At 42.4% G+C, this 23,316-nt stretch overlaps 1 protein-coding gene across 1 annotated transcript in view; it reads left to right on the top strand.

Annotated features, from left to right (window-relative positions):
* The window catches only part of Rh3 (Rhodopsin 3), a 104,428-nt gene that overhangs the window by 55,341 nt on the left and 25,771 nt on the right, over positions 1-23,316 (top strand). The window contains exon 5 of the mRNA XM_067146644.2: positions 4,965-5,137. Coding sequence (XP_067002745.1) covers positions 4,965-5,137 — 173 coding nt within the window. The remainder of the gene's footprint in view (positions 1-4,964; positions 5,138-23,316) is intronic.

The raw sequence follows: 23,316 nt of genomic DNA, 5'->3' as shown, positions 1-23,316 counted from the left end.
TTGCATAATATGCGTGGTTTAAAATTTTAATTGATGAAGGAATAAATCATAGAAAGCGGAAAGGAGTCTATTGGTGAGGGGGTTATTAGGAACAGGTGCAGAATTTCTGGACCACGTAATTTCTAGGCTGAAATCACCGACAGTATAAATGGCATCGCAGTTTTGTTGTACATGTTGCACACGCTCAAGAGAGAGAAGATTAGTTCATCGTTCATTTCCGGGGACGACTTAGGGGCGCGATAAATTTGTGTTTGTTACATGTCATTTCCATTCATAGTGCTTTGGCTGCTGTCTCCAGGTGATGAACTCGAGTTGGATGACATTCTAGCTTGGCTGCAATTAGAACTCCCCCTGCAGAGCTGTGGGATCGGTCCTTACGGAACAATATCGGCGAGTCAGGAAACACTTCTGAGTCATTACTTTTGCTGGACCACCACGTCTCACTGACACATACGATGGTCGGGTCAAAGCTATCAAGCGATGGGTGAATATTTTGTAGCCGTTCAGGTCGCATAATACTGCATGCATTGAAGGCAAAAGTGATAGATATGTACATTTAGAATTATTTACTAAGTTACTGGGCGTACCACTGGTAACTGTAAAGAACGAATCTGATAACGGCGGCATTTCACATTCATACTGCCAGCATAACCATATAGGGGAACCGTTCTTTATTTTTCTGAAATCGGACACTGAGAGTTTTGCGCAGGTTCTATGGCCATTTAGCAAGCAGTTATTACAGTGGGCAAATAATTGTTTCCTCCTACCGCTATTTCCGCAAATTGTGCTCTGTTGTGGATCTGGGTTCAGGTCGATGTCCCCACTTAGGGCAAGCGCCAAGCATAGCGGTAGCCAATTAGCTACAGGCAGTGAGACAACACCGTGGCCGACCTATGGCTGCCATCTCCAGACTTTCAGCCACTGCACCACGACAAACAGTTAAGAGTACATTTTTCACTCACCAATAGTTTTTCCAATAGAATTACGTTTTCCAGGGATCCAGGATGGTTATCTGAAGCGACTATAGCACTTTTTGAGTATTGCACTGCACTCTTTACTACCAAAAATATAATAATACCGCGCATAACACTCAGAATCACTTCCGCACACGCCGCCATCTGATTGGAATTTGCCAGTTTTGCTTCTAGACCCTTGATATCAGATCTCCTGCCAATCTCAAATTTCTGGCAGTAGGCTTCAGGTGTCAGAGCAGGCACCTGACAGAACGAAGGGAAGGGCCACGAAGGGTGTGAAAATGACAGACTCCCTAGGCCTCGCAAATCCAATACCGTCAAGGCCACAAGAGGAGAACAATTGATGAAGGGAAGTCGGGTACTGGAAGATGAAAGTGAGGAGTCTTAAATCCAGACTCTAGTTAACAATGTCTGGTAGTTAAACAGTCACCAGTAAGAGCAACGGGCTGAGTGAGATCAAGTTGCCAGTTGGCTCACGTCAGTAAATTTACCAGCTGGAGTTGGCTAGTGTGTGTACGCTTCGAAACACTGAGCCGGAGCAATCAGCAGTGTCGATGCCTCGACACAACAACGCTTCACTATTTTGAAGTAGATAGATTGCCTTGTGTGTCGTGTCGCGTGAACAGAAACTCCAGCCATTCCGTACATGTCAGCTACATGGATACTTCGAAACAGCAAAGCTTTAATACAGTGGTGGTGCTTCGTCTATCCCCTCTCCTCATTAGAAACATTCCTCATGAAGATGAGCCGACACTCGTTAACAGACGCTTCATATTCTGAATCTCGAGTACTCCGCAATGTAAGGTCTCTGTTTTACACAGAAAAATAACATTATTGTTCTCAAAGCAGGGTCATACCATAACAGAAAGACGCCCCTGTTTGTCAAGTGCAGAAGTTTCGAAAATTATGTTTTCAAACTTCAATTTGAAATGGATTTTTAAACCGGATTAGGTCAAGTCTGTTACCGTACTATACATAAATCTTGGACTCTTCTTAGATTGAATTAGGTACTCATTACACAGTATAATAATTCAAAATGGCACTTTTTTCATAGAATATAAAATTCATGGTTTTGATCCGTACTGAATTGTGATCACGATAATAATTATAAAATTAATGTCGTAATGGTCCACCTTTTCAATACTATAAAATGCAATATTTTTTAATTACATTACCAAAGTAGGGACTAGTTTCAGCCTTGGCTGGCCATCATCAGCCTTAATGTATTACATCGAATAACTAAACAAATGTACAAACACACAATTGACATAGAAACAAATGTACAAATACATAATTGGCATTAAATATCTGGGATGAACTATGTGTAAAATTTGAAAAATAAATTAGGCTCTAAATTCTTAGCATCTGGAGTATGCTAATCATCCAAACTCTTTCTTGCGTTAATAATAATAGAACCGTTAGTTCCATCGCTGCTAATCATTACAATTTCAATTGCAAAATGGGAAACTGGTGTATGTTGATTCGGTAGTCAGGTCGTCAATCACCAAATCTACTTGAGTGGTATTAGCAGTACTCAAGCCACTGGACGCCACTGTAAATAACCACCAGCTGACGCAGAACTGATAGATGGTGTTTCCATATCAACCAGCGCAAATAAAATGAAATGTTCCCGTAGTGCTTGTTAAAATCATGCTGAAATGCTGTTGGACATTGTCAGGACGGCACATGAAGATATGGTTAAAACTGACACGTTCCTAATTTGTGGCTGGTATAAATTCGCAATTCATTGCGGTTTCCATGAAGTTAACCTGAATAAATTATAGATAAAATGAGATAAAATTAATGAAATTAAGCAGCGATGATACGTATAGATCAATATTTTAACTCGAATCGTAACCTTAATGACATTTCAGAAAAGCCAAATATCCTATTTGACCTTCTAATTCCCATTTTTAGAAACGTCAAACCAACAAGTCATAATTCAGTTTTTCATACTATTCACAGACCTTTCCTCAGCAGCCACGTGTTTTCCCACATCCTTCGGCCCCGCCTTAATTTCCCCCTACCTCCCCCTCCACTCCCCCTCTCCTTCCCAACCTCTCCCCTTGCCCCGCCCCTTCCTTTTCCTTTGAATCTCGCAACCGTTAGTATGAGGCACACAACAATATACCACACACCACATGCTTCAACGAGAGGTAAGTCTCATATAACCTACGCCATTTGACTAACACGCTCTCTCCTTCAGTTCATTCAATTTATCTCATTTTATCTATAATTTATTCAGGTTAACTTCATGGAAACCGCAATGAATTGCGAATTTATACCAGCCACAAATTAGGAACGTGTCAGTTTTAACCATATCTTCATGTGCCGTCCTGACAATGTCCAACAGCATTTCAGCATGATTTTAACAAGCATTACGGGAACATTTCATTTTATTTGCGCTGGTTGATATGGAAACACCATCTATCAGTTCTGCGTCAGCTGGTGGTTATTTACAGTGGCGTCCAGTGGCTTGAGTACTGCTAATACCACTCAAGTAGATTTGGTGATTGACGACCTGACTACAGAATCAACATTGACCAGTTTCCCATTTTGCAATTGAAATTGTAATGATTAGCAGCGATGGAACTAACAGTTCTATTATTATTAACGCAAGAAAGAGTTTGGATGATTAGCATACTCCAGATGCTAAGAATTTAGAGCCTAATTTATTTTTCAAATTTTACACATAGTTCATCCCAGATTTTTAATGTCAATTGTGTATTTGTACATTTGTTTTTATGTCAATTGTGTGTTTGCACATTTGTTTAGTTATTAGATGTAATACATTAAGGCTGATGATGGCCAGCCAAGGCCGAAACTAGTCCCTAGTTTAGTAATGTAATTGAAAAATATTGCATATTATAGTATTGAAAAGGTGGATCATTACGACATTAATTTTAAAATTATTATTGGTTCTTTTAGTTTGTTATCTATTTTATTATACTTTCCTAACTAGTGTAGGTTGCTTGTTAATGCACGTAAAATTCCGATTTCGGACTCTTCTTAGATTTCATTACTCATTTTTTCAAGTTAGTTCACTTACTTAGACTGATAATTTATTACGAATGCTTTTGTAACTGTAGTATGTTAAGATTCTTATTGTTTATAGAATACCTGTTTTGAACTCTTCTTAAATGTCATTAATCAGTTTATAAATATTAAAATTAGCTGTTTTTAGTGTGTAAAACTGATTCCTTTTAGTATCATTGTAAGCGCTTAATGAAGAAGTAAACGCAGTTTATTACTATATTCTGGTACTTATTATACTGTGGCTCTGCCACGAAATTTGAAGTGTGGTACGAGGGCTGTAACGGGGGCCACTCTGCCTCGGGAGGTCAGCTGAGTAGAGTGGGGTTCAATTTCCACTTCAGCCATCCTGGAAGTGGTTTCCCACTTCTCCTCCAGGCAAATGTTGCGATGGTACCTAACTTAAGGCCACGGCCGCGTCCTTCCCTCTTCCTTGTCTATCCCTTCCAATCTTCCCATCTCCGACAAGGCATAGCAGGTGAGGCAGCCTGGGCGAGGTGCTGGTCCTCCTCCTCAGTTGTATCCCTCAACCGAAAGTCTCACGCTCCAGGACACTGCCCTTGAGGCGGTAGAGGTGGGATCCCTTGCGGAGTTCGATGGAAAAACCAACCTGGAGGATAAACAGATTAAGAAAGAAAGAAAGAAAGAAAGAAAGAAATATTTCACGACCCTCATATTTTATCGTTACCAAAATGTTTAGTTCATGTTCCACCATGCCATCGCAAAACACTGCTCTTCCAGTCCAAGACGGAAGTGCGCTGTGTGTCGACACACTGCTTCGAAGCAATTCGCTGTGCCGTATCGAATATTTCGAGACTGTGAGCAGTGTCACTTCACTCATCTCTATTACCAGTGCCTCGGGGTTACGGAAACTGGTGAAAGTAGTGCGAGGAATGTTTTTATTGTCTTCTTCGGCTCCTGTGTATTGTAACCTGCTATGTTTCTTGTTGTTCACAGAGGGCTATCTGACGAGCTGCACGTTCGACTACCTGCTGGAGACGCCGGAGAACACAATGTTTGTTCTGTGCATCTTCTTGTGCTCATACGTGGTTCCCATGAGCCTCATCATCTACTTCTACTCCCAGATTGTGAGCCACGTTGTCAGCCACGAGAAGTCGCTACGAGAGCAAGTACGAGCCATTTATTTTGATAATCTTTATTTATCTGACATGGATGAAGCAAAGCTTAACCGAAGAATTACCAGTAGCATCAAAGAAACGTTTCTTATGAAAGACATGGAACTTTTTCTGTATCGCAACACAAAATATTATCAAACAGGTTAGGAGACATGACAACTATGGAACGGATGTTGGAAGTAGCATGGAGCCCTAAGAGGTAATGGAACGTAGCCTTTTGCTACGAAAGAAAATGGAGAGGGTTCCAACATTTTATTTTAAAGCAAAAGCATTTTCAAAATTCAAGAAATTTTTTAAACAGAACTCTGATAAAATAATCAAAATGAAACAAAAATATTGGTATAGGCCTACCTTGAAACACGAGCAGTACGCTAAAATAAATTTTCACTGTTACAAGTTGTTTGACACTAAATTCAAACACAGCAAAAACCTACTCCAGCGACACACAGAGGGCTAGTCCCATTCTACACAAACCAAAATCGTAATTAATGTTTACACCAACTGAGCGGCAAAACTAACTTGGGTCATCGCTGAAACACTTCATGTTGATTCCCATCGGGAACCTGAAATATTTGTCCCGAATACCAATATAGTTGGTCTGTTACGGACATTATAAATTTTCCAGCTAACTCATTCCTGGTTGCTAGAGTTTTGCCTCAGTGTGCTAATTTGCGCTCATCAGTTGGTAAATAGCACACCTACCAAGACGCATTGCTATTGCATACCGTGGAGGCTACTACTATTACTAAAATATTTCATTCCTTCCCTGAAGGGGGAGGCGGGCCTCGTAGACGGCGATGCCGTCTCTCAGGCCGGGAGATTTGTTACGGTGAAGGAGATGCTCGGAGAAGGTGAGAGGGTTGGCGGCCGTGGCCTATACTAGGAACTGTCCTGGCATTCACCTTAGTGCAGGAGAATGGAAAACCACGGAAAACCATTCTCAGGACAGCCGACGGTTGGGCCAGTCATCAGGTCCAGCCCTGTTCCGTCTCCCGAATGCAGAGGCTTAGAGCCACGGTGCAGCCGTGGCCACCCTTCCTCTGCTCGGTTGGCCGGTCACAGTGCAGAGCTGGTGGACCACGGACGAGCCGTGGCCACTTGAGGGCCGAGACCCACTCTGCATCTACCGACCCCGTGGAGGCTTTTTTTAAGTTTTCGTTCCCTTCCCTGAAGGAGGTTGCGCCTTCACTCTGGCCAGGAATTTCTGCTGGTTTGGAAGGAGCAAGTGCACTAGGTAGATGGGAAGTCGAAGTGAGGAAAAGGGAGGTGCGTGTGGAAGTTTTTAAATATATGGCTTAAGAGAGACATGGCGGAACGAAAGGAAGAGAAGTTTTAAGCAAGGGGGTGAGGAGGGAGTTGAAGAGTAAGGATATGAAACACAAATGAGAAGGTAACAAGAGAAGTGTGTAAGAGTCGGAAAAGGTCAGGGGCGACGGTGGTGGCGAAAAGAAATAGTTAGTTGGAGGAGGGGGCGGACTAACGGGTTGAGGGGGTGGGACAGGAGGAGGGACTGGCCGGGGGTGACGGTAGGTGGTGTTGGATGGACAGTGAGGTGGTTGAGGTGGGGAACGAGAAGGCACCACTCTGTATCGATGGCTGTAGATGTTGTCACCGGTGACAATGAGGTTGTGAACGTCGTCTGCAGTCGGTAGAAGTAGGCGTACCATATACGTCGGGCCTGAACTTGTCTGAATTCTAAACGCACGACGGGCAGGGACTCCAGCGGCGTGAAGTTCACTGAGGATGTCCTGGGTGGAGATCGAAGGCTCGATGCCACGAATCACACAGCTGGGCAGACCGTGGGAAGACGTGGGGAGCTGCGTGGACGGTGGTGACGTTGCTACTGCTGCGACGTTTCCTTGAAGCGATGATGGAGGCGGCGGCAGCGATGAGACGGTGGATGCCGAGGGGTTGTCAGGGAGTGGAAAGGGATTAACTGTGGCGGGAAGTGTAGAAATGGGAAGGGAGGAGATCGTAATTGGCGATGGATGGCAAGTCATGACAAAAGTGACAGGTATATGAGAGGAGAAATAAGCTGTCGTGGTAGAGGGCGTAGTGGTGATAGTTGTCGTAGGGGAAAGAGAGGAAGAGGGCGATGTAGGTTGTTGCAGGGAGGCGAGTGGGGTCGGCGGAGAGTTGAGCAAGTGTGGGTTGAGGAGTGGGTTCCTCGATGTAGTAACGATCATGAATGGACACGCCGGTGTTGATGAGGCGCTTCTGGTCGTCCAACGTGGGTAAGTAGAGAAGTATCTGCGTAAATGGTAAGCTGCTGGTGCCATCCAATAGCCGGTAGGCGTCATGGAGTCCGAAGCCGGCGGAACGGATTGCGATGCAGATGTCGTCTTCTGATATAGCTGGAGCGATCTCTGGGATGACACAGGTGAACATGGTGATGGGAAGGCCGACTGCTAACTAGGCGTCAGCCTATATGCTTTTTTTGGTCGGCGAGGTAGTTGACTAAAGATGATAGCCACCCGGCCGAGCAAAAAGACGAAGAAATGCGTAGACGTACAACAGTGTCCCCCAAGAAGCGATGTGATGTGTGTCTGGCAATGCTGTGGAGGCTTAGCTTAGCTTAAATGTGTTATTTCATTTCTTACCCAATTCGGGGTAAGCGGGCCATCAGCTAGACCAGTAGCTCTTAGGCCGTAGAATTGGAAAAAGACTGGTGAAGGTATATAAGAGGGGTGTGTGTATCGTACACACCAGGAAGTGGGAAGGAAAGTCTGTGAAAGTCTGGCGCAGGGGCAACAGCAACAACAAGTGGACCCAGAGAGAGACCCAACATCCCACCCCGGATAGGCAACCCCCACGTCACCCCGTTTATTGACAGAAAACAAATACAGAAAGAAATATAATGGTACAGGATTGTGTACAACTGAAAATATGCCGCGGGTAAATGTCAATTTCTTTAGCACACATAAAGAAAGTTCTGCTTGGAGTGCGAATAAGAAACAATAATAATAATAATAACAATAATAATAATAATAATAATAATAATAATTCAATGGCACATAACAAGTCAACAATCACATTCAGCAATTGAAGAGAGTTCATCCTGACGTGAGTAATTAATAACAACAAAAATAACAATGCAAGAAACACAGGAAAAGCATCATTTCATGTTGTACTCGGTAATAGGAGTCCGAGAGATAAGTCCAAATAAGAACACACGGAAATATGAAAAATACGAATAACGAAATGGAAAACACAGTGAAAATGGAAAGACGTGAGAGCACAACACTTCACAGCACTACACTCGTTGTTGAGGGCACTGGTGGCACGGGGTGTCGGTGTGTGGCGGAGGCAGGTACCACCGCAGCCAAGAGCATTGAACTTCAAGCAATATTTTAAAGGGGATAGCCTGATATGATGTTGGCTGAATGAAGTAAGTGGAACTTAAAGAGGACACGAAGAGAGATGGGCAGTGTGAGGGGTCCGAGTGTTGTTGAGGATAGAAGTAGCGAGAGGAGACAACGTAAGGGCTTCTGTTATGAGGGGGTTATGATGTAGGGTACCTTCAGTGAGATATTTAAGGCGTAGGGAATGAAGATAAGTGAGGATATGAGGAAAAGTATAGTAAGGAAGAAAATGCGCAGAGGGGGTATCGTAAGGAAGACGATAAGCGATTCTGATAGCATGTCGGTCAAGTCGTGAAAGTTTAGCGTAGTCCGTAGGGTGAGCTGTGAGCCAAGTCAGAGAAGCGCAAGTAAGTAAAGGGCGGATGAAGGATTTATAAAGTAAGAGGATGTGGTGAGGTTTCAATACCCAGGAGGGGCCTGTGAGGGAACGAATGGCTCGGTAACGGTATAGGACTTTACGGTGAATAGTGGCTAACTGATGGGTCCATTTAAAGTTATTTTGGAACTGGATGCCGAGGTACGTTAGTAGTTTAGTTTCGCTAAGAGGAATATTATACATTGTTAGTTGGAGCCTATGACTGAGGGGGCGAATGCGGGACTTTTTTCGGAATGTTATACATTGTGTTTTGGTAGGATCAACGGAGAGGTGCCAGGAATTGAGCCATGTTTCAAAGTATTGAGATAAGATTGGAATTTATTGGAAAGAGATGTGAAAGTCGGTCCTAAAGCAAGAACAGCAAGATCGTCAGCATATTGATACAACCTAAGAATTGTAGGTGAAAAGTACATATAACAAAGGAGAAAGTGGAGAACCTAGAACAACACCAGAAGTTATGGGAAAGCGGTAAGAGTGGGTGTCATGGATAGAAATGGTAGCGGTGCGACATTTCAGATAGTTAAATAATAGACGTAGGACAGTGATAGATAGAGGTAAGTGTGAGAGTTTGTAAACAAGACCTTCGTGCCAAACGGTATCATAGGTCCTGTTGACATCAAGACAGACTAAGGCGGCGGGTCGGTGGGTGTTAAGAAATATATCGAGGGAGGAAGTAATATGGAAGAGGTGATCATGTATGGAGAAATGAGCGTGGAAGCCGGCTTGGGAATTAGATAAAAGATGGAGAGATTGTAAGTATCGAGACATTCTCTGGCATAAAATGCCTTCGAAAATTTTAGAAAGGACAGACAGGAGCGAAATGGGACGGTAAGATCGGACGTCGGAGAGAGGTTTATTGGAGTATAACGGCTTGACCGCAACGAACAGGAAACAAGCCGGTATACAACATGGTAGTATAAATAGTACAGAGAATGTGAATGAGGGAAAGGGGGGCTTCACGAATATGGCGATAGGTGATACGGTCGGAGCCTGGAGCAGTGTTGCGTTTATAGCGAGGAAATGTTAGAATTTAGTGTGGGGTGAACGGATCATTTAGAGGTTGGGAGTAATCAACATCACGAAAATTGTGAAAGGACGGTTGAAAATGTGGAGAGGAAAAGTCAGTGTTGGAGAATGGTAGGTTCATCAGGATGGAAATAATGGGGAGAGGAAGAAGGGGGAAAAGCGTAGAAAAATAGTCTGCGAAAACGTCAGCTTTGTCTTTGTGATAGGGGATTGGGTAGATGTATGGATGGGGTAGGTGGGAGCAGTTTTGGTCAGCCTGTGGAATGTAGTCCAGAATTTACGTGGGTCGTGCATGCCAGACAGGTTGATGCAAGTAGCTTTTTCTTAATGGCTTTGATAAAAGAGCGAGCATGTCGAAGAGTCCGTCGGTGAGCGAGTAAGGTCGTGGGGTCGCGGGTTCGTTAGTAGGAATGATAATAATCATGGGCAAGTTTAAGGAGAGCGAGAGAGCTTTGGGAGGGATGGGAGGCTTAGTAGGATGAAATGAATGACGAGGTATGTGGAGAGTATCAGCAGTTTGAAGAGCGTGTTCAACTTGAGCGATGAGAGAAAGGAGGGTAGGGAGAGAGGTGGGGGGAGGGGAATCATTAAGAAGATTGTTGATCGTGGTACGGTAGTTATACCAATTGGTTTGGGAATACCGTCTAGTAGGAGGAGGGCGGGGAGGTAGGGGGGGGGTGTGTGGAATTGAGTAGTATACGAAACGGTAGGAAGAGTAAGGAGTGCTGGGAGATGATCGGAATTAACCGATAGGAGTTTGTCAGTGGTGAGATGGGCGGAGAGGGAAGGGGAAAGGATGAGGGCATCAGGGGTGGTATTGGAGATAGGACAGGTGTGGAAGGGGAAAGGAATCTGCATGGTCCGGATTTCAGAAAATAAGTGAGTGAAGGCAGTAGATTGAGTCACGTTATATGAGTGAATATTAATATCAGCAATAAAAATATAACTATCGAATTTAGAATCAATATATTTAATGAAGTCAAGAGGGGGAGGAGTGCGGGGCGTTAAATAAAGGGTGACAATTACGAGAGAAGTATTATTAGGAAGAAACGTTTCGAGAATAAGATATTCAAAAAAGTTATTAGGAAAGTTATAAAAATGGAGTTTACTAGTAATATGTCGTTTAAGACCGATGGCCACGCCTCCATGAGCGTCGCCATACCGATCAGCGCGATAGAGTCGATATTTAGCAAAGCGGGGCTGTTGAGAGGGCATTAGAAAGGTTTCATTTAAAACAAAAATATCCGGGTCATACATATCAAGGGAAAGATTCAGGAGATCCCGATTGGAAGTGACAGACCGTATATTAGTAAAATAGACTTTCAACTTGCAGCCAATCAACAGGACAGTACTGAGGGGAAAAATACAAAATGCATTTTGTTCTCCGAATATGCGACGTCGAGGTGGGTGTTGAAAACCAACCGGGAGGCCAACTGAATCTAGTGAAGAATATGGGGCGGTGAAAGGGGAGGACATTCTGAAGGACCACGGTCAGAAAACGGATAAAGTTCTCTGAGCAGGGGGCGGGAAGGGAGGAGGAAGAGGCGGGCGTGAGGAGGTCTTGAGATGTGACAGGAATAACGGTTTCAGGGTGATTGAGTTCGGGAGCAGGACGGGACTTGCATTTATGAGAAAAGGAAGGATGGGGCTGAGAACAGTTTACACACTTATTTTCAGACTTATTTTGACAACTAACAGTGGGGTGCTCTTGGCTACAGATTGCACATACCTGCGCCTGGAGACACGGCGTACCGGGTGTGTGGTCGTACTGCTGGCACCGTTCACATCTGATCTTCTGCGGTGGCGCCGAACGACAAGCTTCCACACGATGACGTGTACCATAGATGACGGCGCCATCTCGGAGGAGGGCGTCGAGGGTAGCGACATCACGGGAAAGAATCCGAATGAGAGAAGTTGGACCCTCTGCATTCCGGATCCGGACAACCTTGAAGATTTGGTGGCCTTCCATCTGGAACTGGGCAGCCACCTCGTCGTCTGTCCAGCTTCGATCGACCCGGTAGGCCACGACAGAGTGGATGGGCGCGGGTCGAGAAAGTAGAGCCCGTTGCCGTGCTGGAGTCTGCTGGGTGACGTTGACTGCTTTTGCATGCTTCCCGAAGTGCTCCAGGCCAATAGTGGTGAGAAGATGAGCGTGAATGGGCTGAGAAATTTTGAGATAAAAATAGCCATCTCTGGTGCGTTGGATTTCCAGGTTTAATTCTGAATAGTTGCGAGTGAAACGTATTAGAATTTGATGAATGGACCTGGAGTTGGCTTTGTCAGGATCAACGTGCATGAGTTTAGTGACGAAAAATGGTGCCGGTGGAAGTAGAAGAGGATTTACAATGCTGCCTTTCCTGATGTGGGCGGGGGGGGGGTAAGGCGGGGTTCTTGGCTGCTTGAGCATAACTGCGCACGTTCGATGGCATGAACGGCACAGCAGAAGATGAAGCCGGAGGAGGCAGATGAAAAGGGGCAGCCACGTTAGCCTCATCCAGATGGTTAAGGGTTTTAATACCCAAAGAAGAAGACGTAGGTGTTGAGTTCAGATTATGTGCAGATGAAGGCGAAGTGTGCGTGGAGCCCGTAGAGACAGAACCAGCAGCTTCCCCGCAGCGTTTTATCCTTTCGGCATCCTGATCCGGGGAAAGTCGTCGAGCCTGCTTAATTTGTTCCGAATCCATAATTGGAGAGCCAGGTGGAGAAGGATTGGCAGCTGTAGTAGAATCTAGAACACTGGTGACGTACGAAGGTCTCGAACCGTCTCGAACAAGTGACGTAGTATCCACTCGAATATTCTCGAAGCTTCCAGAAAGGCGTAGATTTTCACTCAGGAACATCCGCGAACCGACAGCAAGTAGGAGGCCGTGGAGGCCACTGCGTAGCCTACTTGGAGACACCGGCAGTGCCAATGCAGTATGAGAGACGTTATCTCATTTTCAAATATTGATGCCTGCCTGGCCATCAGATGACATAGGTGTTGATTCCGATAGGGAACTTCATGTCGATGACTCAAAGAAACAATTACTTGAGTTAGTTTAAGCTGAATTACAAGATAGCAAACCAGATGAATAAGTTAAATTAACATAAGCGAAAAGATTTAAAACAGGGTTTGGCCCCAGAAGAAAAGAGAGTTAATCTTAGCTGACAACCTAAGGCGTTATGAATTTTAAAATTAGTGGTGAACGTGAAAATCGAGGGCAAACTCCTGCATTATGAAACAAATAAAAGAATTACATTTAAATTCAATTTAAATTAAAACTGAAAAAGAAAGAAGAATGCTTCCCCTGGGATGGCCAAAGTACCCAATCGGCTCGCTGAGATGATCAGATGATAAAAAAACACAGACGCTACGCGAAAAGCGAGGTAAGATCGAGGAACAGGAAATAGTGCGACCACCAAGAAAACCAATCAGAATGCAGAATTCATCTTCAAATTTCACATTCACCAATTACATTTACTTTTATTTTCTCCAATCAAAAGTCTCTTTTTTCTTGCTGACTCAATGGGAATGGAATGTACTAGAAAAGTTCACTCTTGTACAACAGAAAATGCTCTTTCAAAATTGCGCGTGCGAGTACAGAGTGTCGAACAATCATTTGACCAAAAAAATTGAAATCCACAGATTAATGATAATTTTTATACAACCCATAAATAAGAGTTTTAAAACAGTCAGTTCAAAATGTTCTGGATAATTCCACGTTTATGAGATCGAAACAATTTTTCCAAGTCCAAAATTTCAGTCCAAACACAATAAAACCTTGAACCAAAAAAAAAAAAATACAATAAAATGGGAAATTTCAAATTAATTCCCACTGCTGTCTTTATATTGTCACATATTCCAAACAATCTTGCAGTCTATCTTTGGTCATTTCCTGCAGGCAAGAGAAAAGACTGGTACCGGTATGCTACTTAAGGAGAAGATTCAAGAGCAGTGCAGATTTTAAATTTGAGTATATAGTGATGAAATAGGTTTTATTCATTTTATGATTTGAAAATGATTCAATATTTAAAGTTTTTAAAAATGACATAAGAAGTGTAAGTGAACAGTTTAGACACAAAAGACATATTTTAACGATTTCAAGATTTATGTATAATTTGTTTTGTTGATGACTGTATTGTACAAATGTATCAAGTCCAAGGATTTAGTTTGATGTTTTAGCACCGTTTGAAGAAGAGAGTAGTAGTTCTCGAAACATGTACGGTGGATAATTATAATAAAATGTAAAGTATTGACAAGGCGGAAAAGTGTTCTACAGAAATTAAAATATTCGCTACATTTGTCCATCTCTTTATGTAATCAATAATTACAGAGTGAGTCAATTCTAAATGTTTTTGGAAAGGCGGCAGGGCAATGGCCAAAAGCCCTTCATGCACGAACCGCCACTGAACTGGCCAGATTAATACTTAATGCCGCTCTTGATGTTGTTATGAAAATACACACAGAGATACGCTGTGCATAAGTTCATGGCTAAAAGAGGTTCTGAGGGATGAGTCAGTGTTACAGTTGGCAGTCGGCTGACCACGACAAGTTGATAATTTAGGAGTGGAATGGAAGACACGATGGGGTGGTACGTAAGGTGATAGTGGAAATATTTTTGCTATATGTAACACAGCACTCGTGGTTCTGTTTACAAGCACCATCATCTACGACACAAAACCTGTACAATTTAAATTTTATTTGGGTTGATATGTTAGTATTCAATGTTGCCTGTGTTTTTAATCTTGAACACATTTCTAGCAGACAAAGTAGGAGCTCCCCATACCAAGAAAAACGTAACATTAAGCAATTTCCTCAATTGTGCCGAAAGTTGAAAGGCTGAAGGGTCCGAAAAGGTTTCAAATTGTGAGTCTTATATAGCTATATCAAACTTTTCAAAATCGGAAATCACGTGCGGCCCAAATGCCGTTCCGGAAAAATAGCCTAAAATCGCTTGTTTCTTTACTCATTTTCTTTGTGATTCACATCCCAAGCAAATTAATTTATTTACGCAGTTCTTTCTGTAATGTGTCCCTTGGTTCAATACCCTCAGGCGTTAAAAATGTCCTCACCGAATTTAGTTACAAGGGCTTAAGTGAAACTCTGCATTGACTCATATTAGCACTCGTAGTGGTAGAAAGAGGCAAGCTGCTAATATGGTCTACCGGATAAGAAAAGGATTGTAATTTTAGGAATAAATAAAGAATACGTTCTCAAACCAAACCAAACCAAACCCCATGGCACTTAACGCCCTTGAAAGGGCTCTGGCTTGCCTAGCGACCGCTGATCAGCCCGAAGGCCTGCAGATTACGAAGGGCCGTGTGGTCAGCACGACGCATCCTCTCGGTCGTTATTCTGGGCTTTCGAGACCGGGGCCGCCATCTCACCGTCAGACAGCTCCTCAATTCTAATCACGTAGGCTGAGTGGACCTCAAACCAGCCCTCAGGTCGAGAGCAAAATCCCTGACCTGGCCGGGAATCGAACCCGGGGACTCCGGGCGAGAGGCAGGCACGCTAACCCTACACCACGGGGCCGGCATACATTCTCATACTTTATTATATTTTGTTTATCAAAAATTCGTAGCTCATATCCCTATGATATTTTCAACATTGAGTAGCTTGTCTGAAAGGTTAGAACTGTGGATTTTTGGAACACTCAACTGCTATAAATCTAAGTAAAAAAGGTTACTCCGCTGCAAGTCAAACCCTACCATGCCAGTGGATGTTTTTGTTTCCATTGTGTCTTCTATGCTACTCCTCTATTACCAGCCTGGCATGGTCAGCCAACAGTCAGCTGTATGACTTAATCCAAAGTACAGAACACTAGCTTAGCTAGCAGCATGCAAATTTTGAATGGAATGGAATTGCAGTGCCTCAATAATGGAAACGTATCATCTTACCATCTGAAAATCTTAAGAGAATATACCTGGGAGTTGATATTAGAAAAGATTTTCATTGGGGTAATCACATGAATGGGATTGTAAATAATGGGTATAGGTCAGGTCAAACGTTGATCTGTCTTTCCTAAAACCATACTGTTCTTCCATTTCTCATTCTAGCTTCCTCCTCATTCTTCCTTCCAATACTCTCTCAAATGCGTCTTAGCTACATGGGCAATAAGGTTGATCCCTCCGCAGTTATTACATTCCTTTCTTATCACCTTTTTTAAATATCGGGATAATTAAACCTTTTCCCCATTCTTATGGGATCTCTTTCTTCCTCCAGATTACTCTAAATAATCCATACAGCCACTGTAGCCCTATTGGTCCTGGTGCTTTTATAATTTCCGTAGTTACTGTACCTCATCCACTCCTGCTGCTTTACCGCTCTTCGTCTTTTGTATGGTTTCCTCTATTTCTAACATCGATATCTCCTTTTCTTGTTCTTCTTCTTTCCCCATTCTTTCTTCTTGCTCCTTCTCATCTACCAGTTCACTGTATTTAATATTTGGCTTCTTTATATTTCTGCTAATTCTCTGTCCTGTTGCTGCCTATCCACTTCTTCCACGCCATTTGTTTCTCTTTAATTGCTTCCTTTAACCTACTGTTCCAGCAAGGAGTCTCCTTTTCCTTTTTCCTCCCTGATAGTCTTCCACAGGTGTTTACTGCACACTTTACAAAACCATTTCTGAAACATGTCCATTCCTCTTCTACACTGTTCACGTCATCTTTGAGAATTTCTTTCTTCATATCTTCCTGAAACTTTTCCCTTCTCTTTTAACTTCCATCCCTTTACTTTTCTTTCCCTTTTTTTTCTAATAACTTCCTTTACTAAGTCTTAATTTAGCTACCACCACTTTATGGTCTCCTTCGAAATCTGTTCTTTGCATTTTACATCCTTACTACAATCCCTAAATACCTTCATAACCATGTGATGGAGAAAAGGTAGGAGTTTGGAAAAGACACAGTCATGCCATTTATTGACATTGGGAAAGCTTATGACAGTGTGCCCAGACAGTTCGTATGGGACACATTAAGGAAAAAACAAGTTAACAGAGTGGAAGTGCAAATGATAAAAGCTATGTACAAAAATTGTGTTAGTGGTGTGAAGACTAGTATAGGAAAAACAAAATGGCTTAAAGTTGAAACTGGTCTCCGACAGGACTATTCATCATAGTCAGGGATGAAATTCATAAGAACATTAGACAGAGATTGGAAAGACAGGCAACAGAAGCCATGTTGTTTGCAGATGATATAGTGATATGGGGTGAGGATGAAACGGAAGTGCAGAAACAAGTAGATGTATGGAATCAAGCGATAGAAACATTTGGGATGAAAGTAAGCACAGAGAAAAGTAAAACAATAGTGATGACAAGAAGGATCAGTTCATTCACGTCCTTCACATATTTGATGTAGATCGGCGGAATCCTCACTTTTGATTGTCTTGGTTGGATCTGGTTTTGGCTTTCTGCCTGCTGGGTTGATGTCGCTTGCTGTTTGGAGGCCTGGGTGGCAGGGGTAGGGTGTGACCTAGGCGGATTTGGATTTATTTATGGTTGAGGGTGGATTCGTGGCGGCGCTGGATGATGGCTGGTTAAGAACATCGTATCTGTTACGTGTGGGGAGGGGTTTAGGCTGAGGTAAGTTGGTAGGCCTGGGGGCTTTGGTCCTTTCCTTCCTCTTCTTGTTTACTACGATGGTCATATCTTGTGAGTCATCGGACTCAGTGTCAGTGGAGTTAACATCAGATTCAGTGGTGTTGCCACGGTCTTCGCTGGTAGATGGTGATAGCGGAGAGCTTCTCGTGGAGGCTGGAGTTTGAGCTACTGTGTAGGTAGAGTTTCTCGTAGTAGAGGTCATTGCTTTGGGGTTAGGGCTATCAGGGCTCGTGGGCGGTGGGTTCAGTGATGGGGTACCCTGTTTATCCTCATGGGATTTTTTAGTTTTCTTACGCTGTCGGGGCGGCCCGACATGCTTAATTGAAGCAATGAGTGAAAGGGGGCCAACCTTAAGTCATAATTGTGACTTTAAAGGGCGGAATTATTTGGAAAAAAGTGTCTAATGTACCTATGTATCGTCTTCTGCCGAGGTCAGGAGACAAGTCGTGGTGTGGGGCAGTGACTATTATCGTCTGTATAACCATTCAGTCATTGTCGCAAGATGGACCAAGGGAACCGCGCTACGGCTTACCACTGTGAGCCAAGGTTATGTTGACACCGTTAGGTTTCGGCAAGTCTCACAGTGGGGCCGACTATTGAACCCAGCTATGAGGGAAGTTTATGATGGCCGCTATTCGGCAAGATAAAAATATGGGGAGGCTACTATTAGTCCTAGGTCCGCTGCTTGGCGCTATGTACAGCCTAGCTACCGACCAGGTGGCGGGATCCAACGGTGGAAGTCAGAAGTGCCACTAGACCAGCGGGAGGCAGACCAAGTAGCCGTAAGACAAATTGTGCTCTTTTTGACTTACTCTTTTCGGAAAATGAGGTTACAGGGCTGCTGTGCTGGCGCTTGCGGCTCTGCCAGGATCGTCAGTAGTTTTTGGTCACCCCTGGGGGTGAGTAGTAATTACGCTGAGTTGAACCATGAAGAAGATGACTTAGTGTAGTGGTACAGCACGATGTAGATGTGAGGCGCAGGGGCAAACAGCCCGCAGAGTAGTTAGGGGTAGGCCACCCGCCCATCTACTAGTTGGAATACCTCCTTACTTCTTACAATTCCCTGGCTGGTAATTCTCAATGATGACGTCAGTGGCTGGCCAGGAACGCCCAAGCGGACGGGGTCTGATGGAGTGAGGAACCAGGAGAGTTCTTGCAGTGTGCTAACATCCGTTAGTTGCTGTAGGACTGGCCGAAGTCTCGAAGATCGCTCGGAGAGAACTCAGAGTTGTGCTCTGTCCGAAGATTTCCAGTCGAATGTCACGAATTTAAGGAAGGAAGGAAGGAAGGAAGGAAGGAAGGGCAAAGATAAAACTGTATGATAAAATTCTGGAAGAGGTTAAAAGTTTCAAGTGCTTGGGAAGTGTAATCACAGAAGATAGAAAGATAACCAAGGAAATCGCGAAAAGAATACAAGCAAACAGCTTCTACCAGAGTGTAAGGGGTATTTTGTGGAACCAAGATGTCCCGATGAAATGTAAGAATATGATATTCAACCTATTATGAACCCATACTAACCTATGCAGCTGGATCGTGGACTACAACAAAACGAGGGGAGAGTAGAATACAGGTAGCGGAGATGAAATTCCTAAGAGGTATCGGGGGCAAGACCAGAAAGGATAGAAGTAGAAACGAAGATATAAGGAAAAGGACAGGAATCTTGAAACTTCAAGACAGGATAGAAACAACAAAGCTAAAGTGGTATGGGCACATGATGAGAATGGGAGAAGAGAGAGTGCAAAAAAAGGCTTTTCCAGAGAAGTTAACTGGAAAGAGACTACGAGGAAGACCCCGAAAAAAGTGGACAGATTCAGTGTGGGAGGGCATAAAGAAGAGGGGAGGAAAATCAGATGTACTTAAAAAAGGAGAAGAGTGGTGGGGAGACAACCCGATCCGGGAAGATGGGAACGGGAAATGAAGATGATGATGAGTAAGGATATAAAGGAGAGGGCGTGTATGTCTCTGGTAAGACCGCAGTTAGTGTATGGTTCCTGTGTATGCGACCGTCATCAAGACAACTTGATTCGTGAACTGGAAAAAATCCTAAGGAAAGCAACACAAATTGTTCTGGGTGATTTCCAATAAAAGAGTAGTTTTACAAAAATGTTGCAAAGTTTGTGATGGGAATACTTGGGAGGAAGGAGAGGAGCTGCTCGACTAATGGGTAAGTAAAGTCAAAGAATAATACTAGATTATAAATTCCACCTATTCAATAAATAATAGTTTTTTATTTAAATTTAAGAAATATATCTTAACATATTAGATACAGGGACATGTTTCGCCCATAATGAGGGCATCACCGGCTTAAAAATCTCCAACCTGAAAGAATGAAATATCAGGATCCTGATTGGGTCTTATTCGTAGTTTTTAACGAAGGTCTAAAATATAAATAAGAGGATACTGTTGTAGGTACAAATGTCTAAAAAAAAAGACTAACAAGTGGAAGGCAGTAGTTATAAATACTCTTATGACAAAGTCTTATAATCAATATTATAGATTTTTACGAATGTCCTGTTTTTAAATGTGGTAACAAGTAGTGAGTTAAGAGTTCAAAATAAATACGTAAATAAATACTATTTCCAGAATATTCTGAACTGTGAACCTCCTGAAGATGGATTGCTGTTTGGAGAGCCTCAATTCAAGTTGAAGGATTCATTACCACCAAATAAGGAAGAAATTAGGGACATCATTAAGCAACTAAAAACAACAAAGCTCCTGGGAAAGATTCGATTACTGCAGAGTTATTCAAATTTTCTGGTGAAAATATAGTGGAAAAACTAGAGGAATTATTTGCTTTTATTTTCGAAAAAGAAGAAATACCAAGTGATTTGAAGAATGCACTCATTCATCCCTTATACAAAAAAGGGGACCAAACTAACGTCAACAACTACAGAGGTATCTCCCTTCTTCCTATAGCATACACAATCTTATCTAAAGCACTGCAGTGGAGGCTTGAAACACATCTAGGTAAATAAATTGGTGAATACCAGGCCGGGTTCAGGAAAAGGCGTTCATGTGCTGAGCAGATTTATATTCTAAAATCATTTATAAAAATAACATAAATGCGAAATCAGAACAGGACAATCATAACCTTCGTTGATTTCAGAAAGACATACGATTCCATAGATCGTGGAGTGCTCATGAACGTTCGGCAGGAGTTTGGAGTGGATGAGAAATCTCTGGCCATAATTCGACAATATCTTACAAACACCTTTTCTCAAGTCAAATTTATGGGTGAACTCTCAAATCCGATTGAGATAAAAACGGGTTTGAGGGACGGAACCAGCCTTTCTCCACTACTCTTTAATTGCATTTTAGAAAAAATTATTGGGGAATGGAGGTTGAGAATGACTGAAAATGGAATGAAGAATGGGGGTAAAGATAGCCCTTGTGGAAAAAATGCGATGATGTTGGACTGCCTTGCCTTCACAGACGATGCCGTTCTTATTACAGACAACCGTCAAACAGTCAAGAAACAAGTCAAAGAACTACAAAATGTTGCAGTCAAAACAGGGTTAAGAATCTCCTTCGAAAAAACAGTATTCATAGATTCTATAAAAAAAAAAGGGCGACACGGACAGACTGTTACACTGTATGGGGATATCTAGCGTGTGCAAAAATTTAAATACCTGGGAGAAATACTCACCCCCAATGGAAATGAAAAGGAGGGATGAAAGAAGAGGGTGAGAAGGATGGAGTTGGCATTCAGACTATGTCCCTAAGTCCCTCTATGTCCCTCCAAGTCCCTCTCAATTCAGGCCAAGTTAAAACATTCCTGCACAGTGCCTTTATGGAGCAGAAACCTTGACGAGGATGGCTGACCCAGTCCTTGAAAAAAGAGAAAGAAGATTCTTACGAAAAATCGTAGGCCCAAGACAGTCGACGAATGACTCAAACACATTCCGGTTAAGATCGAATTTGGAGCTCTTACAAGACAGTAGAAAGAATTACGACTGTGATGAGGAAAAGGAGACCGACGTTTTATGCGCATATCAAAAGAGATTGGCCTACAGGATACTTCTTCTGCAGGAAAAGTGGAATAAACAACCGGGGTGGCTTACACAGGTGTACAATGACTTGGCAGAAATAGGTATCAAGGAGGAGGATATAAAATAAAGATCATCGATTAGGAAGAAGGTTGCGGGAATGGGGGATGCGTCTGAAGAGCAACATGTGAAACCACGGAATTTCACACATATCGTTTTTCTCCGTTCTCTCCTTCTCCTTTAATTTTATTCCTTAACATTTCACTCTCCTCTTGTTTCAGACATAATACCACAAACTCTACTCAAACTCGCAAATTTTCCTTTGGACTTTTAATATATTATAGCTACGTTTCTAACGAGTACTTGTCCTCGCTCCTAAGTGCTTTAAACAGTTTGCCGTCTTATTTTTTCACATAAGATTAACAACTTCAACAGACAAACAACTTTGGATTTTAATTTAACCACCACTAAGAGTGACTTTTATCCTAAATACTAGCTGATGTACCCGTGCTTCGCTACGGAATTCTCAGAAAGACTGTCTTTGTGGTTTTCCTACCTGAAGTCGTCAGAAATCGGAGATGAATGGCAGTAGAGACACAAAGTAAATCACAACAAACAATGGTCAATGTAATGTTATTGTTGATCAATGTTATGAGCTTTCTGCATTGTAGGCCTTCACATTCAGTTTTCTTACTATTCTGTAATATAAGGCTGTCTTATAAAATTAATTATATCGTAGACTGTAGTTCCTTATTCCCCGACTTTACATAGCGATTTTCATTAAAATCTGTTTACCCATTTTTTCGTGACGCTGATATGATCTTAGCAACAAAAATCCATATTCATGAATATCTCCGTTATCATAGCCGGTACAGTCAAAATGTATAAGCCATAAATGATCGTAAATAATACTATGTAACTTTATTTATATAGTAATTGTCAATAAGACCACTAATAACACAAATATTCGAGAATTAAATTTTGGGCCTTCCCCTAAATTACCATTTCGCTCAGCGTGAATATATTTATGGCCGAGATTATAGCGACTTATTCCCCGACTTTGCATACCAATTTTATTTACGATGGGACAACTAATAACAAATATTTGAGAATTAAATTTTAGGCCTTCCCCTAAACTACAATTTTTCTCAGATTATTTATGGCGTAGATTGTAGCGATTTATTCGCCTACTTTGCATACCTATTTTTATTAAGATAGGACCACTAATAACATAAATATCTGCGAATAAAATTTTAGGCCTTCCCCTAAACTAACATTTCTTTCAAAATGAATAAGATTATTTATAGTTAATATTGTAGAGACTTTAGAACTTTACATACCGGTTTTCATTAAGATAGAACCACTAATAACATAAATATTTGAGAATTAAATTTTAGGCCTTCCCCTAAACTACCATTTCTCTCAGCGTGAGAAAGATTGTTTATGGCCTAGATTGTAGCGACTTATTCCCGGACTTTACATACCAATTTTCATTAAATCCTCTTCAGCCGTTTTCTCGTGATGCGTGTACAGACAGACAGACAGACAGACAGACAGACAGACAGACAGACAGACAGACAGACAGACAGACAGACAGACAGACAGACAGACAGACAGACAGACAGACAGACAGACAGACAGACAGACAGACAGACAGACAGACAGACAGACAGACAGACAGACAGACAGACATTACGGAAAATTAAAAAAATGTATTTCCTTGTTCCTACTGACATGACTGATACAGAAATACCATCCTTTTAAAATTTTGAGCAATATACAGACAAAACTCTTATTTTATATATATAGATTAAGCTGATATCTCCTTTCGCCATCTCCAGAATAA

The sequence above is a fragment of the Anabrus simplex genome, chromosome 1, assembly GCF_040414725.1.
Source record: "Anabrus simplex isolate iqAnaSimp1 chromosome 1, ASM4041472v1, whole genome shotgun sequence".
NCBI lineage: Eukaryota > Metazoa > Arthropoda > Insecta > Orthoptera > Tettigoniidae > Anabrus > Anabrus simplex.
This window is presented reverse-complemented; position numbering and strand designations above follow the sequence as displayed.